The 19,041-nt window shown below is 36.1% G+C and overlaps 1 protein-coding gene across 6 annotated transcripts in view; it reads left to right on the plus strand.

Annotated features, from left to right (window-relative positions):
- The first annotated feature begins 266 nt into the window (after positions 1 to 266).
- pald1b (phosphatase domain containing paladin 1b) overlaps positions 267 to 19,041 on the plus strand; it is a 45,195-nt gene continuing 26,420 nt past the window's right edge. For 2 of the 6 annotated variants that reach the window (XR_012388577.1, XM_073919619.1), the window contains exons 1-17: positions 381 to 545; positions 3,929 to 4,114; positions 5,993 to 6,095; positions 6,249 to 6,428; positions 7,546 to 7,710; positions 7,820 to 7,980; positions 9,226 to 9,301; positions 10,964 to 11,115; positions 11,237 to 11,327; positions 11,482 to 11,586; positions 11,691 to 11,786; positions 11,876 to 12,010; positions 14,865 to 14,981; positions 15,063 to 15,242; positions 17,542 to 17,739; positions 17,809 to 17,949; positions 18,079 to 18,150. Coding sequence is in view for 4 of the 6 variants with exons in the window: in XM_073919619.1 (XP_073775720.1) it covers positions 3,942 to 4,114; positions 5,993 to 6,095; positions 6,249 to 6,428; positions 7,546 to 7,710; positions 7,820 to 7,980; positions 9,226 to 9,301; positions 10,964 to 11,115; positions 11,237 to 11,327; positions 11,482 to 11,586; positions 11,691 to 11,786; positions 11,876 to 12,010; positions 14,865 to 14,981; positions 15,063 to 15,242; positions 17,542 to 17,739; positions 17,809 to 17,949; positions 18,079 to 18,150 (2,145 nt within the window). In the remaining 2 variants the exon portion in view is untranslated. Of the gene's footprint in view, positions 546 to 3,329; positions 3,624 to 3,928; positions 4,115 to 5,992; positions 6,096 to 6,248; positions 6,429 to 7,545; positions 7,711 to 7,819; positions 7,981 to 9,225; positions 9,302 to 10,963; positions 11,116 to 11,236; positions 11,328 to 11,481; positions 11,587 to 11,690; positions 11,787 to 11,875; positions 12,011 to 14,864; positions 14,982 to 15,062; positions 15,243 to 17,541; positions 17,740 to 17,808; positions 17,950 to 18,078; positions 18,151 to 19,041 lie in introns of those variants that run through there. The other 4 variants (XR_012388576.1, XM_073919618.1, NM_001431070.1 and 1 more) reach the window with 3 other exon arrangements.

Raw genomic sequence — 19,041 nt, forward strand, 5'->3', positions numbered from 1 at the left:
ACAATGTCCACTTCACACCAGTAGTTAAAGCAGAGGCTGATTTCAATGCAGTGAAAGACATTGGGCACAGTGGCAGTAAAATGTAAACACTAAAGAATTAAATGCCTCAAAATATTTTTGCAATATTTTTACCCAGCATTTCTATACTGGCAATGCACTACACATCACACGAAAGTTTTACCAATGTTGAATATCAGCGCAAATATCAGTACCTCAGGTTTTTCAGCAATTCAGGCATGTTTGTGGCACTGTTGCTGGGAGATGAAGCTGACTGGTGAAAAGATGAGAAGCCACCCACTGACATTCTCTCAAATAACATTTATTGCTGTGGAGGAGGTGGCCGTTCTGTCCTCTTCTCTTCCCATGTGTTTCCTATCCGCAGTGCTGGAAGAGGTCGAGTCTCGCTCTGTTTGACGGACACCTGCCTGCATGTTTTTTTGGGGGCATTAACTGACAGGGCTTAAGATGAGTGTGACCTGGAAATGCTCTTGTTCACTGTTTAATTGTGTCTGTCAGGTCCTGACAGGTGTCTGACAGAGCGGCAGGTAAGGAAACTTTTTATAGCTTTTACTTTTTCCTTGCCTTGTCTTCTAGACAGGAAAATTCGTACTTTTATTTATATTTATGTCATTTGATTGCTTGGCTGAACTTAATGTGTTTATCTTATCAAAAATGCACAGCTGAAATACCGCGGTAAAGTTAGACATTGACGTTTGACATAGACATTAGGTTAATCAATTCAATTATTTGCTCCTGTTATAGCTCGAGCCAAAATTACGTCAAAAATACATAAATATGTGCCATTTATGTTGCACAAGGCTTAATTTCTCGATAATAAAATAAAATCAGCCATGTTAATGAATTAAACAAATCAACCATATGATATTATACAATAAAACAAATACCAACATGTTCAGAAAAACATCCTGGTCATTGCACAAAACTCTGTTTTTGGAAATAGCACTTTATTTTTATGTAATATTTTTAAAATAACTTTTAAAGTAAAAAGAAATGTAAAAATCTCGGACACCATTTGACATGAAGAAATCAAATCAACTTTATTTTTTTCTAAATATTATTTTCTATGATGCACAAGATCTGTTTTTTACAGTTATGCATTTGTTGTTTTTATATACAGTATAGCCTACTGAATTCATATTTTCAGTAGGCTTTACAAATACACTTAAACAAATTAAACTCTGACATCATTCGAGATAAATCAAATCGACTGTAAAATTTCCTGAATATTTTCTATGATGCTAAATTATTTTTTTTAAAGAATCGATTGAGTGAATGATCTCCTCTCGACTGATCCCTATGAAAGAGTATCTGATAATGCATAATATTCTTCATTAATAAAACTAATCAAGTCAGACTTTAAATTCCTCAATAAACAAATGAAAATCTTTCGCTGTTGTACAATAGCCCAAGTAGAACCCTGAATAAACAACATTGCTAGTAATTTGACTACAGTTTTTGAGAATACATAAAAGTTAACAGTTAACCTTTACTTGTGAAATTAACTAGAAAAACACCAAATGAGATCACGCCTGAATAATATTAGCTTAAGTGTGTATATAACTTGTATAATAAGAGTGTAATTATACATTTAATTACAGAAATGAGTTACAGATATAATTACCTCCAAATTGTATGTACATAATAAATGCATTGTATCGAATTATTAATTCAAATGTACGTACATGCTACTTAATGGCACTTAAAATAACGTGTAACCAAATCAGCATGATTGAGCACACCCCATTTTGAAAATAGATATTTTTATTAATTTCCATTTCTCAGTGAATATATGCAATGTATTATGGTGCATTTAAACAGATTCATAAAACAGATATATTCATTAAAATTATATTTTAGTCACCAAACATATTTAGAAATTGAAAGATAATACAATTAAACTATAAAATATTATTATTTATTTATTATTAAATATTTCAAATTATTGAAAAAAAAAAACAAACTGCACAATTTCAATTTTTAAAAAAATCTGTTAGTTTCTTATGATTTTTTCCTCTTTTTTTTTAAAAAAAAAAATTGTATTTAATATTTTTCTATTAGATGTAAATTTGGGTGTACTAGTTTTTGGACCGTTATCGTAAGTTATTTTGTAAGATAAGCTCCAGATTTGGCTTCAGTACTGACTAATCTAATGTATATGCACAAATATAATAGTGTATATTAAAATATGAATTTAAAAGATATATTAGGCAGGGATGTACTTATATATGCTTAGCACTCTTGATGTTTAATGTGCTTTTTTTCTGTTTTAGATTTCTTAGATTAATATGTTACAAAATTATAATTTTAGAGAAAGGTTTGGTTAAAAGTAATTCGAAAATAATCAAAAAAGCAGTCTGATTATTTACACTATGACATTTCCTAGTAGTCTACAATTACTAGTTATCTACCTAGCACTTCACTAATATTGTTTGTCATAACCATATAATTTATTTGTTTTAGAATAGACTTACAACATCGTAACTTTCTTATAGTTACCACAAAAGCTTAAATCCATCTGTAAACAAACAAACAAAAAAAAAATCAATGTTAGAGATCCCTGGTTTGATTGACCTCATGCATTTTAAAAATTGTTGGCATTGCAGCCTTTTTTTTTTTTTTTACACAGATTGTGTCTTCCTTGTTTCAACATTTTCATATTCTGAATGTGATGTTGATTGAAAGCTCAATGCTTGAACGCTGGTCGTTTTTAAAGCTGCTCGTTTCTCAGCATGAATGAGGATGTGCCAATCACTGCTCACTCCCACTCACTGCATATCTGTTCACTGATCTGTGCAGTGTTGTACAAATGCATCCCGGGGCCTTTCCCATCCATATTTAGAGATTTTTTTGGTGTTGTTTTTTTGTTCTGTGACCGTGATGCTCGGACACAACTGGAATTTAAATCAAGCCCCTGAAAAGGGAAGCATTGGTTTTAGTGCCAGCAACTCAGTATCCCAAACTTTCAATGGACCAGCCAGTTATATAAACATAAAGCAGGAATGTCCTAATGGCATTTGCAGACCTGTCATATATTTCCCAGTGATATCTATCTGGCACAAACTTGATCTTATAAAGGGATGTAAAAGAAAAAATACAGGATTAGCTTAATTAACTGCATTATCGCTGAAATCCATGGAGACTATTAGGTTTGCTTCATTACTCTGACATCCAACATTTCCAGCTGATTTCGCTAGATGCAAAGGCATCAGAAATGTTTGATCTTGCACTCTTTCCTCTCACTTTTGGCTTTCCGTCGTGGCCTTTGCATGGGCTGTCCCTGCGATTGTCTGGAGCCGCCCACACTGTCGTCTGGTTGCCAGATGTACTGTATTTCTCTGTGGCCCCCAAAAGGGTTGGAACTGCTATCCTGTCACTGTGAGAAGAGAACCAGAGAGTCACTGAACAAGAGAGAGAGAAGAAAAGAGACTAGCAAAACATCGCTAGGTCTTTTGAGTTAAAACAAAAGGCTTTTATTGTTGAGATCCTGCAGGAAACTGCATTCGTTTTGACAGGATTTACACTTAAAGAGTGACCCGAGCTCTTGCTGAAACTAAGATGCAAAAACCAAAGGATGTGAACACACGCGGCACAGCTGTGAGACCGTAAGGCATTCATTTAAAAACCAAATAACATGAGAGAAATGCTATGCACATGCAATTTGTTGTTGTCTGACTTCCTTTTACTGTGTGGGATATATTCTGTGAAATTATAAAGCTTCAGTAATATGTTTTATTATGGGATTTTATAGTGCTTTACATGTGTTTTGGTTTGAGAGAAAGGGAAATTGAATCTTAGCGGTGCTTCTGGCCCTTTAAAAAGTGCCAACGTTCGAAATAACCCCATGTAAAATGACTAACGTGTCTGGCTGTTTACTTTATATTAGTCACAGTATAAATCCTCGTTCCAGCTCTGTGCAGATTATGGGTACGAGCGCCAGTGCAACTTCCCAGGCTGCTCCGTTTTCACCTACACACCAGGCTGATCACCAAGGGAACGGCATGGCAGAGCACAGGCGCTTACTACAGTCTGTGAACATTCGCAACAGCAAAACCAAGTCCATCATCACAAACAAGGTGGCCCCCGTTGTCATCACGTAAGTGACAAGTGCAACGTGATGCTTTTAAAACTGAACGTAAGGGCCCTCGTATGCACAAAATGTCACATCTGCATGTCACTATTTGAGAAAAAAAACAAAAAAAACAGTTGTAGTTGTCATCAACAACTTTGCATGGGCTTAAAGGGATAGGTCACCTAAAAATAAAAATTTGCTGTTGATTGACTTCAAGAAGTAGGTATTTTTTTCTTTATTAGAACTTTAAAGAACTTTTGAATATTATTTATAATTTTATCTATGCCTTTTATGACAAATTACAGTAAAAAAAGACAAAAAAAAACATTTCAAAAAGTATAGAAAATCACAACTTTTGCATACATTATTAAAAATTAACTAAAAAGGTAAATAATAATGTGGCTGAACAAAAACTACAATTATACAATATGTATCACACAATACACTCTACTTTGCACTGAATGAATTTGCTGGAACACGGACTTGGTCTATATTTGACAATAAAACATGTTCTTGGATATATTTCCTGGGTCCCAAATGTTCTTAAACTAGTTAGATTAACCTTTAGACAGTCTATTTTTTTTTTCAACTTTGGGAAGAAGAGGACAACACGGATCAACTGTGTTGGGGTTGGAGTTTTCTAAACCTTCCACCTAAGCAATATTAGTTGTTTGGCTAGGAGCACAATAAAAGCTATCCAATCTGATTGTATCTTTATAAGATTATATGACATGGGCAAAATCAATCATGGCAATCAGTGTGCGAGGGAAGATAGATATACCCCCAAAACCATATTTTAAGAATAGTGTCCTAAAAGCAGTTAAGCTTTATACAAGACCAAAACTTACTGGTATGTACATGAGTGACTGGGGTGGAATCACACCAATTACAAGCAGGATTTATATACTGAAACTGCTTTGAGAGCTTTAGGTTTGTCCAGTGTACATGATGCACAATTTTGCACTGCAGAAGTCCATGTCTTGCACAGACAAGATTGTTTTTTTTTTAATCTAAAATCATGGTTCCTGGTAACGCATAACATGGAGTTTGCATGTTCTCCCTCCGTTTGCGTGGGTTTCCCCCGGGTGCTCCGGTTTCCCCTACAGTCCAAAGACATTGTGGTACAGGTGAATTGGGTAGGCTAAATTATCTGTAGTGTATGAGTGTGTGTGAATGTGTATGTGGATGTTTCCCAAAGATAGGGTTGCGGCTGGAGGGCATCCGCTGCGTAAAAATGTGCTGGATAAGTTGGCGGTTCATTCTGCTGTGGCGACTCCGGATTAAAAAAGTCACTAAGCCGACAAGAAAATATATGAATGAATGAATGAATAATGTTCAGTTTCTGGCACATGCTGTTTTTATGTGTTACACCTATTATTAGGGATGCTTCATTCAGGATTTTTGCAGCCGATACTGATTACAGATTCCTTGTCATGGTGATTGGCTGATACAGTGTACTGAAGCCTTATATAACTTTAACATTGCATAAAGCACATTTTGCCTCTAAGTATGATACTTCAATGGTGATCTCTCAATTTCTAAGAGAATAAATGAAGGAGAAGAAAAAGAAAAAGTTTGGAGCGCATATAAGAAGTTAAAATGGATCTTCCTCTGCTTGTAAACTCGTAAACGAACACTTGCGATCGGTTTATGAGTTTTATGAGCATCTCTTCTTATTATAATTCTGCCAGTAAATATTTCTTTGCATTTTATGAATGACCTATGACTGTGGGTTTAGCTGAAAAAATTTATTAATATTCTGTATAAAAGTATAAGTTATATTTCTAAGTTATAAGTTATATTTTGGAATTTGGGCAAGTTAATTAAAAGCAAAGCTTTCATTTTTTAATGGTGGAGACAACATTTATACTATCAGATGCTCTGCGTTTTGTTTCCGTACAGAAATAACTGCAGGGAAGAGTTTCAGATTCATGACAAGATCCAATCTGCCAACTACTTGAGAGGAAGGATATCTGACCTGCTGCCTGAGCACTACCTAGTGCTGGTATGTTTGTCTCATTGAGATTTTTTACAAAATATTTAGTTTAAAAAGCCCTAAGGTGTAATGAGTAATAAGCAGGAAATGTAGGTCAGTGCATGGAAATTTCTTGTCATTTATGATGAAATGAGTTTTATGACTGACTTTTATATTGTCCAGGGGGAGTTTTTTATGGTGCAGGATGTGTACAATAGAGCTGATGTCTTAAATACTACAAAAAGTCACGGGGCCCCCAACTTCCGCAAGGTCAAGGGAAACTACCCTCTTTTTGGAATGGGCCAACCTAGCCTGAGCGGCTTCAAACAGGTCCTCCAGAGATTGCAGATTGACGGCTTTGAGGTCAGTGAGTGCTTCTTGTCCTTTGTGTTGGATGAAATGCAGTACACTTTGGCATCCTTTTCCGTTTTTAGCTATAAGAGATGTTGTATAATGTAAAGTTATCAATTAAGTAATCTCAGCACACCTTAAACAACGATATGAGCATGGGAAAAATCACCATGTAAAAATGTGCCAAAGGGAAACAGACCATCCCGGAAACTATCAATACTAGCTGTATGAATATTTCATTACATATGAAGTTTTAGTCCCATAACCTTCATCAGCCATAATCAATCAATCAATCAATCAAACTTTATTTATATAGCACCTTGTTACAACCAGGAGGCTGCCCAAAGTGCTTAACAGTACAAAAAATTAACATTAAAACACATAGATTGATGAGAACACAAGTGTCAATAAAACAATAAAACAGCATTTTGCACTAACGATTATCAAAAGCAAGTTTAAATAAATAGGTTTTAAGTTTAACCCACATTTGTAATGATGCGAAATTCTAAAGACTGGGTGTTCCACAGTTCTGCACCTGCCACTAAAAATGAACGGTCACCCCATTGTTTGTACCTTGATCTGGGGACCTCCAGCATCAACTGACCTGCTGATCTTAGGGCCTTGTTTGGTTTTTTGGATATTTAAAATCTCACATACCTATAAAGGTGTAAGACCCTTAAATGCACTAAAAACAAACAAAAGTAGTTTAAAATCAATTCTGAACTTAACAGGGAGCCAGTGAAGTGAGTAAAGAACTGGTGTAATGTGCTCACGTTTGCAACTAATTGTCAGCATGCGAGCAGCAGCATTTTGCACCAGTTGTAACCGATAGAGTAAGGTTTGGTTAATTCCAACATAGAGTGCATTGCAATAGTCCAAACGAGAACTGATCAAGGCATGAATGGCTTTTTCTAGGTTACGCTGGCTCAGAAATGGCATGATGAAAAGTTAAAATATACTTTAAAAAAAACTCTATAAAAAATGGAATGAAAAAGACTCCATAGTAGGGCGGCACAATATATAATTTCAGCATCGATATAGCAATATGTGCATCCGCAATAGTCACATTCAAACAATAATCAAAGGTTAATAGCTGTTTATTTTACAAAAAATAAATAAATGTGTGCAGGAGGTGATATTCATCTGTGTGAGGGAGGAGCCGGTGGTCTTCTTCCGCTCCAGCGGAGACTTTATTCCATACACTCCCAGAAGAAAAGAGAACCTCCATGAGAACCTGCATGACTTGGACAGAGAACTCAGCACAGAACAAATAGAGCTGTCCATCCGGAAAGAGGTCGGTTATAGCAGAATTAGTTCTGTAGCCATATTTTTATGGTGGAATGTTGGCACGGATCATCGTATCTGTTCCCTGTCAGCTTTTAATCCTCTGATATCTTCTCCAGTTGTGTGACTTTGCCAAGCTGAGTGAAAATATGTTCTCTGTCTATAATGACATTGAGCATTTTAAAGATGAACCTCAGCATGTTCATATTCTGTCAGAGGAGGACATTCATGTCACCGAGGAGGTCTACAAAAGACCACTTTTCAGTCATCCATCACACAGGTAATTATTCATGATTTATTGCATGATAAAATCAATAAATATAAAAAGTAATAAAAGTAATAATAATGGCGGCATAGTGCCTCAGTGGTTAACACTGTGGCCTTACAGAAAGAAGGTCACTGGTTCAAGTCCCGACTGGGCCAGTTGGCATTTCTGTGTGGAGTTTGCATGTTCTCCCTGTTTCCGTGGGTTTCCTGCGGGTGCTCCAGTTTCCCCCACAGTCCAAAGACATGCAGTAAGTGAATTGCATTAACTAATTTAGCCATAATGTATGGATGTGTGCGTATGTGTGTGAATTAGAGAGTGTGTGGGTGTTTCCCAGAGCTGGGTTGTGGGCTTTTGCTGCATAAAACAAATGCCAATAGTTGGTGGTTCATTCCACTGTGGCAACCCCTGATAAATAAGGAACTAAGCTGAAGTAAAATTTATGAATAATGAATTAATAAAATATAAAACTTTTTTGAAAGTTTTTGTCATTACCAATGTTACATTTATTTGATCAAGAATACAGTAAATACCTGTAATTTGATTAAATATTCTTAGAATGACAGATTTGCATTGACATGCATAACTTAATATTTTAATGAGAACCTTCATTCTTTGTGTTTTTAACTTTTTTGCATGCAATAGGAGGCTAAAGAAAACTTTAGACTATGATATGTGACATATTTATTTGTGCTCAGAAAATATTATCAGGAGTTTAAATTGACCAGGTATTAGGGGTCTTCTTCAAATGGGTTGTGGAGTTGAAGCTCATTTACAATTACAGAGACACCCACAAAAACAGCCATTGGGCATCTACAACAAGCTAAAAAAATGTTTAAATAGGATTGTAAATGTATCAGAAATAGAGATATATATAATGATTACAGTAAAAGTGTATTGTAAATGTTTTCCAATGCATCTCTTGTATCATCTATACTATATATATATATATATATATATATATATATATATATATATATATATATATATATATATATATATATATATATATATATATATATATATATATATATATATATATATATATATATTATAATGATGATTCTTTAGTAAATATATATATATTATAATGATGATTCTATAGTAAATATATATATTTTATAATGATGATTCTATAGTAAATAAAACCCTCTAGTAACAAAAACTTCAATAAACTAATGAGAATTAGTTGTATATTTTATAGTTGTTTATACTATTACTATTAGTATTACTATTACTAGTGATTTTTGTTGAATTTAGATATTACAGATTACCGCTCCCCATGGAAGGGGCACCGCTGGAGGAAACGTTTGATGCCTTTGTTAATATACTAAGGGTAAGAAGACCTCAATGATTATTACATATATATTTTCTCTCTTTACTTCCAGAGCTTAAAATAACTCCATGTGAGCTGATGATTTGTGTCGTTAAACTAATAATTCATCCCAAGAACCCAGAACCCAGCGCTATCCTGCAAACCTTATTTATATTTCACTGTCACCAGTAACATTAATCTTTGAAAACTGTATTAACAAAGATAAAAGTTATAAATGTTAACGTTAGACCTTGACAAATGTCTTTGCGTATCTGCTTATGATCAGGTAGTTGGCCAGATGTTTCACTTGTACCTTTTTGTTCACTTTGTCCGTTATTTTATTTATTTTTATTGGGTTTTAACTGGTAATTTACTTTCTCTTGATTTGTAGTTATATGTTTGTGTAAAAGAGAATTTTAGTTTTATACTAAAAACAACTGATGACATTTGATGAGATTTAGAGCATACAAATGACAAAGTAAAAAAAAACATGACATGTTTTAAGACATGTTTTTATATTCCTTAATGTTTTACCTTGAGAGTGATAACCAGTTGAAAACATTTCTATAAATGATATAAATATTTATGTGTATAAATGTATGTATGTATATATATATATATATATATATATATATATATATATATATATATATATATATATATATATATATATATATATATATATATATATATATATATATTTATTTACAATATAATATAATATACTACAGTATAATACAGTAAAATATAATACAGTATAATATAATATAATATAATATAATATAATATAATATAATATAATATAATATAATATAATATAATATAATATAATATAATATAATATAATATAATATAATATAATACTAGTTATTAAAGTTTGAGGACAAACTTTCTGGTGGTTTGAAAAGCCGAGTCTGAAAGTTTGAAATGGATTCAAAGTGTAAATAGCATGTTACTAGTAGCCTATGGTTCTAGCTTGAATTAGCATGTTATTAGTATGATTCTACTATGAATTAGCATGATTCTAGCATGAATTAGCATGTTATTAGCATGATTCTACCATGAACTAGCATGTTGTTAGCATGTTTCTCGCATGAATCAGCTTGTTTCTAGCATGAATTAGCATGTTGTTAGCAGCATGATGTTAGCATGACTAGCATGTCATTAGCATGTTTCTAGGAAGATTAGCATGTGTTAAAACAGCTACTCAAAGTCAATGGAACAGTTGCTTGGGTGCTGAAAAGGGGTTGCTAGGAAGTAGTTAGTAAGTCTAAAGGTCATCAGTGATTGGCTGCTGGCTAGACTGAGTTGAATAAGGCCAGACTCTAGTCTGTAGGACAGTCTGATGCAGAGTTATGAGCTCACAAAAGTTGACTCAATTATGGCAGTCTTTTACAATGGAAGTCTATGGGACAGTTGCTAGGGTGCCATAAGTGGTTGCTAGGGAGCGGCTAGTAAGTTTAAAGGTCATCAGTGGTTGACTGCTGCCTAGTCTGAGTTAGATGAGGTCATTCTTATGTTTGTAGGACAGTCTGATGCAGTTATGAGCTCACAAAGTTTGACACAACGTCAAGTAATGGTATTATACAATAATATAGTATAATATATTTTTCAATATTTTTAAAATATTATGTTCCTTTAATTTAGTTAAGTTTTCTAGTTTTTAATGCGTCTTCTCCTCAGGAGACCCCAAACCTCTCTGTGACGAGGGACGGCTCCAGTCCTCCGCCTGCACTGCTCTTCAGCTGCCAGGTGGGGGTGGGACGCACCAATCTTGGCTTAATCCTGGGAGCCTTAGTCTTCCATCACCTGCAGGGGGCATCAAAGAGCCCCAGGTACCAATACTACATTGTTACTGTTTACCTTCTGAAAGTAAAGCACTACTTATGAATCACTATATATTATGTTTTATGGTCATCTCTCTGGTGAAACTTCTCTTTTACCTGATTTTTGCAGACAGAAAATACAGGGTGAACACAAATTGGATTTCCAAGTTATTCAGTTGCTAATCAGTTGCCTACCCAAAGGTCAACAAGTCCTTGATGAGGTTAGTGATGTTAGTAAAGCTGTTTGCTTTCATGATGTACTTAAAACTAAATAGAAATCTTTTATGTTTAGCATGCAAACACATCTGTTAGGATTTCATGAATGAGTGTATTTCAATAAACCATTTAAAGTGTTTATCTATGTATATATCACAGGTTGATGATGCTATCGCCATCTGTTCAGAAATGCATAATATAAAAGATGCTGTGTATGAAAGCAAACTAAAGCTGGAAGGCATTGGCGAAGATTATCAGATTCAAGTGAGTCTCTGTCTTTCTATTTGCACCCTTATTAAGCTATTCAGTTTAATATTTTGTTAAGCGAAGGTCACATGTATGTGTCATTCTCATATTTCATCCTGCAGGGAAGCAGCACAAAAGGCTACTTCCTGCAAAGAACACTGCAGAGTCTTGAAAGATATGTGTATCTGCTTGTATTCAATGCATATCTGCACGATCAGGTATTTGCAACAAAATTTGACCAAATTATCATTTTTAAAAATAATATTTTCTCAGTATTACAGTATTTTGCCCATTTGTCTCTGTGTAGTATTCACAGGCATTTTCTCAGAGCTTCAGTCAGTGGATGTGTATGAATGCTTGGATCTACAGACTGCTTTCCAGCATGGATAGCTCTGAGCTTTCAGCACCAGCCAACCTTTTAACTAATGGGATTCGAGTTCTGGTAAGGGATCAGCCATTAACCCAACAAAAGAGCAGTGAGCACTTAGTCTGTGATTATGTAAAACGTTAAAGTCCATATGAACCAGAAGCAATATTTCATATCGTGATTTCCTAGATCAGGGGTCACCAAACTTGTTCCTGGAGGGCCGGTGTCCTGCAGATTTTAGCTCCAACCTTAATCAAACACACCTGAACAAGCTAATCAAGCTCTTACTAGGTACACTTGAAACATCCAGGCAGATGTGTTGAGGCAAGTTGGAGCTAAACCGTGCAGGGACACGGGCCCTCTAGGACCGAGATTGGTGACCCCTGTCCTAGAGATACTAAATATTAAATGAGAAAACAGTGGGCGTGGCTTGTTTGTTCTACTGTGAGCTGACTGGATGTAGTTAAGAAGGCATTTCATTCAGAAAGATCAGGGAATAGGTGTGTGGTCAAAACGGACAGTGTGAGGGGCGTGGCTAAGTGTGATAATCACGCCCAATTTCTAAAACATACCTAATCTGACATTCATTCATTCATTTTCTTTCGGCTTAGTGCCTTTATTCATCTGTAGTCGCCACGGCGGAATAAACCATTATCTTATCCAGCATACGTTTTACGCAGGAGATGCCCTTCCAGCCACAGCTCAACACTGGGAAACACCCATACACTGTCAATCACACACATACACTATGAACAATTTACCTTACCCAAATCACCTATAGTGCATGTCTTTGGACTTGTGGGGGAAACCAAAGCACCCAGAGGAAACCCATGTGAACACAGGGAGAACATGCAAACTCCCAGTCCCAGCCGAGGCTCGAACCAGTGACTTTCTTGCTGTGATGCGACCCACTGCGCCACCGTGCGGCCCCCTAATCTGACAATTTAACTGAAAACAAACAGGAAGTGCATTTTCATATTTCAATTAAAGATAACAAGGGCAAACAATTTTTTTTTCTTAATGACATGCACAGATGAATTGTTCACCGCAAAACCAGCAATGTGAGCTAACAAAATCATATGGTTACTTTTGATATCATTTGTATTTTAAACCTAGAAATAATGCACTTTGAACATTAGGAAGAGGTTTCCAAAAATGTTTCCAAATGAGAACAAAACATTAACTTTAGGTCAACGGTCTATATTTGCTAAAATTTTTAGGCCTAAGGTGGCATTAACTACTATGTACTTCCATCAAAAAATAAATACAATGCACTTATTGTGTTCATAATGTATTGCAAAACTCTTCTGGTGCTCTTGAGGTGGTATACGTGTAGGGCTAGGGACAGGTTTGGTGGTATGGGTAGGTTTAAGGATGGGTTAAGGTGTAAGGGGTGGTCAACAGTGTAATAACAATTACAGAAACGAATTACTTATGCAATTACAGGCAGGTTTTAACCAATACACAATACATACATTGTAACAAATGATTCATTTCAGTGTACTTATTAATTTCAAGTTTAAGGCCACCGAATATAATGTGGCTCCAAAATGTTGTAATTATACTAGAAATCCCTGAAATTAAGTACTTGAGTAAAAGTAATGATTCCATCATAAAATGTTACTCCTGGAAAACATTAAGTATAAAAGTTTTTATGTACCTTAGTGTTTAAAGTAAACAAATACTGATTGATCATGAATTATTTTATAAGCAAATACATTATTTTCTTATCAATCCCTTTCAAAGACTAATAATTAATAGTAAATCAAGTCATTAATTAATAAATATACAAACAAGTGAAACCTACCTTGTTCAGTTAGTTATGCTTGAATGTGAACATATCCACATTCAAGTATTCCCTTAAACAGTTTCCTTGAAGCTTGTCTTTTTACAAGCAAAATTAATTCTCAAACATCTGACAGTCTTGACCGAAATATGATTTTCATTTACAATAATAAATTGTAAAATTCAGCATTGATGTCTTAATTAATTCATTTTCTTTTCGGCTTAGTCCCTTTATTAATCTGGGGTCGCCACAGCGGAATGAACCACTTATCCAGCATATTTTTACGCAGCGGATGCCCTTCCTGCCGCAACCCATCTCTGGGAAACAACCATACACTATCATTCACACTCATACACTACAGCCAATTTAGCCTACCCAATTCACCTGTACCACATGTCTTTACTGTGGGGGAAACCGGAGCACCCAGAGGAAACCCACGTGAACGCAGGTAGAACATGAAAACTCCACACAGAAACGCCAACTGACCCAACCGAGGCTCAAAGCAACGACCTTCTTGCTGTGAGGCGACAGCACCACCTACTGCGCCACTGCATTGCCTTACGGACAATCTGGTTTCCTTAATTCACCTATAGTGCATGTGTTTGGACAGGGCGGGGAGAACCGAAGCACTCACAGGAAACCCACACCAACACAGGGAGAACATGCAAACTGTACACAGAAATCCCAAGTGGCCCAGCCGGGACTCTAACCAGCAACCTTCTTGCTATGAGGCGACAGTGCTAACCACTGAGCCACCATGCCACCCATTATTATTATTATTAGCCCCCCCTCTCTCTCTGTGGTACGTTAGGGGTATTGTGGTTTGATTTAGTGTAAAACCTTGTAAAACTAAATAACAACATTATACAAAGATATGTACTTAAGCACAGGAACATATTCATCCAACACTCTACTAAAGTTTTTTCTTCATCCTTGAGTAGTCCTTTTCATGCTTGAGTAGATCAGATATGCATTTCTACAAAACAACAGCACACTCTGAATCTTATTAACATAACATTTTCAAGCTCGGCTCTTTATCAGAGGTGAACTGTGACCTCTTCCTCCTTTAGATTCTCATAAAAATGTCTGAACGTTTTTGTTCAGACGTGCACATTGTGCTCATAATAAACCCTTTTTTTAAAGGTGTCCAGTGAGTTCTTATCAACGGATCTCCTCAGTACCGCCAAGGAGATGAAAGTGGCCAATTTCAGACGTGTTTCCAAAATGGCTCTGTATGGAATGGCCCAGCCAAACTCTGAGGTAAACCTCATCTCAGCAGCCCTGCATAGTCTCTGTACAGTCTAATAATAACTAATCAAAGCTTGTTTGTGGCCGTTTCAGGCTTTGGCTGTTGTGATGTCCTACCTGACAGACACAAGGCGAGGGCACTCAACAGTTCTCTGGCTGAATCTGCAGGAGGAGCTTGTGCTGGAGGCAAATGGACAGATGTTCACACCGCGAGAGCCAGGCTGTCTGGAACAGCCTATTCCAGTCTGTGTTCAACATCCACAGCAGCTCCAGGTGCATTTTTGTTCAGGCCAGATCTGTAGTATGGATGTATTATTACGTGGAGTTAAAGAGGGTAGTCTTTATTTATATGGCTTTATATGACTGAACTGGATGAAGCTGTTGTTGGTTCAGCATGACAGAAACTGCAATCTACAATCTGCAATCTGCAATATGATCCAGCTGTAAAAATTTGAGAGACTTCAAAGCTTTGCTTTTGTTATAATTAATGACTGAAAACATGGAATAGGGACTGATTGTCATTTCTTTTTTGCTATCTATCATTTTTTTATTCCAATAAATGATCCACATTATAATATTATTATCTTATTTAGTGCTGGGCAAATTTTAATCACATCCAAAAAAGGTTTGATATAATATGTGTGTGTGTGCTATATATATTCATTCACTCATTTATTTTATTTTCGGCTTTGTCCCTTTATTAATCAGGGGTCGTCACAGCAGAATCAACTGCCAACTTATCCAGCATATGTTTTACACAGCGGATGCCCTTCCAGCTGAAACCCATCACTGGGAAATATATATTTATTATGTAAATATAAATACACACATGCATGGTTTATTCATATTTAGATATAAAATATATATGTTTATAATAAAAAAATTATAAATAACTTTAAATATCTATATAACTAATTTGTTTGGTTAGTTTTGTTTTAGGTTAGTTTTGCGGATGTGTGTGTTTATTATGTCAAAACAAACGTTTATTTTAGATGTGATTAATTGTGATTTAATCTTTGCCCAGCATTTTAGTTTTGAAGATATGTTATCAGTAGTTCATAAAATACATTTTACACAGGACATATACACTCACCGGCCACTTTATTAGGTACACCTGTCCAACTGCTCGTTAACGCAAATCTCTAATCAGCCATCACATGGCAGCAACTCAATACATTTAGGCATGTAGACATGGTCAAGACCATCTGCTGCATTTCAAACTGAGCATCAGAATGGAGAAGAAAGGTGATTTTGAATGTGGCATGGTTGTTGGTGCCAGATGGGCTTGTCTGAGTATTTCAGAAACTGCTGATCTGTTGGAATTTTCATGCACAAACATCTCTAGGGTTTACAGAGAATGGTCCGAAAAAGAGAAAATATCCAGTGAGCGGCAGTTTTGTGGGAGCAAATGCCTTGTTAATGCCAGAGGTCAGAGGAGAATGGCCAGACTGGTTCCAGATGATAGAAAGGCAACAGTAGCTCAAATAATCACAGAGGTATGCAGAACCTTGAGGTGGATGGACTACAGCAGAAGACCACACCGGGTGCCACTCCTGTCAGCTAAGAACAGGAAACTGAGGCTACAAATTGCATAGGCTCACCAAAATTGAACAATAGAAGATTAGAAAAATGTTGCAGCAGAAATAGTCTCGGTTTTTGCTGTGACATTGGGGTGGTAGTGTCAGAATTTGCTGTCAACGACATGAAAGCATGGGTTCATCCTGCCTGGCTGGTGGTGGTGGTGTAGTGGTGTGGTGGATATTTTCTTGGCACACTGTGAGCCCATTAGTACCAATTAAGCATGGTGTCAACGCCACAGCCTACAGTATCTGAGTATTTTTTTCTGACCATGTCCATTCCTTTTTTACTACAGTTTGCCCATCTTCTGAAGGCTATCTCCAGTAGGATAACACACCATGTCATAAAGTGGAATCATCTCAGACGTGTTGTAATGTTCTAATGTTTTTTTGAACATTACAATGAGTTCACTGTGTTCAAAGGGCCTCCACAGTCACCAGATCCCAATCCATTAAAGCACCTTTGGGATGTGGTGGAATGGAAGTTTGCATCATGGATGTGCAGCCGACAAATCTGCAGCAACTGTGTGATGCTATCATGTCAATATGGACCAAAATCTCTGAGGAATATTTCCAGTACCTTGTTGAATTAATGCCACAACGGATTAAGGCAAATCTGAAGGCAAAAGGAGGTCCAACCCGGTACTAGTAAGGTGTAACTAATAAAATATGATGCGATTAATATGAATTTAATCTTTACTGCACTACTTTTGCATGTTTCTAGTAGTTTATAAAATAAAAAAATAAATAAAAAGAACAAGACGTATACATACCAATGGCAAATTCAATAATACATATTTTTTTCACTAACTAAAGAACCATTCTTTCTGAAAGGTGTTTTTGAGGAACCTAAAATGATTCTTCTTTTACATGACATCTCATTTCAATCCTTTTATTTTTTAAAAGAGTAAATTAAGATGTGAGATATAAACCAACAAGTATTTCTGCTGTGATTAAAGAATTCGAAGAGTTTTAGCCATGGTAAATTTCTACAGGAAATGGAGCTGGCCCTCAAGCAGGACATCCTGAGCTGTGAAAAGTGGCTGGAGGTGATTACAGAGCAGGACAAACAGATGAGGATGTTCAAGAGTTGTCACACCATCCAGGAGCTCTTTGTCCACCAGAAGAGCATTCATCCAGGCCTTAGTTACCAGCGGATTCCTCTGTCTGACTGTTGCGCGCCTGCAGAACAGGCAAGTCACTGCGCTGTACATTTGGTACAGATCTGACACTTTAGTTAAAATGTTGTTGTTCGTCCTCAGGTTTTTGACCGCTTGTTGGAGGCTATGAAGAGCAGTCTGGCTGAAGACCCCGGCTGCGCTTTCATCTTCAACTGTCACGATGGGAAAGACCGAACTACTGCAGCCATGGTTATTGGCACTCTCACCCTGTGGCACATTAATGTAGGTCACTTTCAGCTATCGGAGTGGAGCTGGGAAGTAAGAATTAGTGTTCAACAACAGGATATGAGAGAGGACGAATGTCAAACTGAGCCTAAATTAGTTTCACGAAGGTGACCCTGTTTTCTGTAGGGCTTTCCTGATTGTGAAGATGATGAGATTGTAAGTGTTCCTGATGCCAAGTACACCAAAGGAGAGTTTGAGGTACATTTACTCATCTTAATATTTACTAATTTGTTAGTAACTAATAACCTTGAACACACACATGTTTTTGTGGTTGATTATAGTATACATATAGTTAGTATATGGCTATAGTATATACTGTAGTCATCCATAGAATTGTTTATTCTTTTTCAAATATTTCACAAGTGTTGTTTAACGGAGACATACTAGTTTAGACATAATAGTTTGAATAATTAATTCATCTTGTTTTGCCATGTTAACTATACACAATGTTTAACTAGTTATTTTGCAAGATACCATTATCTTGGGGCAACACGGTGGCTCGGTGGTTAGCACTGTCGCCTCACAGCAAAAAAGTAACTCGTTCGAGTCCCAGCTCGGACAGTTGGTGTTTCTGTGTTAAGTTTGCATGTTCTGCCCGTGTCCACGTGGGTGGGTGTCCTCTGGGTGCTTTGGTTTCCCCTATAGTTCAGACATGCGCTATATTGTACGTGAAACTGGCCATAGTGTATGAGTGTGTGTGTGAATGTGAGAGTGTATGGGTGTTTCGAAGTACTGGGTTGTACTGGAAAGGCATCTGCTGCATAAAACATATGTCGAAACAGTTGGCAATTCATTCCACTGTGGCAACCCCTGGTAACTAAGGGACTTAGGTGAAGGAAAATGAATGAAGGTATTATTCAGCTTCAAGTGCAAATAAAAGGCTGAGCTGGGTTAATTTGTTTAACCAGACAAGTTTGGTTAATTAGGCAATTGAATGGATAAAGTGGAAAATCAAAACAACAATTAAAAAATTCTTAATTGGGCTAAGAATATTGATCTTAAAAAATATTTTAAAACATTTAAAAGCTTTATTCATTTCGGTCAAACAAACAGAGATAAGAATAATCCAGAAGGAAAAAAAAATCACTG

Source organism: Danio rerio, chromosome 13 (assembly GCF_049306965.1).
Source record: "Danio rerio strain Tuebingen ecotype United States chromosome 13, GRCz12tu, whole genome shotgun sequence".
Classification (NCBI taxonomy): domain Eukaryota; kingdom Metazoa; phylum Chordata; class Actinopteri; order Cypriniformes; family Danionidae; genus Danio; species Danio rerio.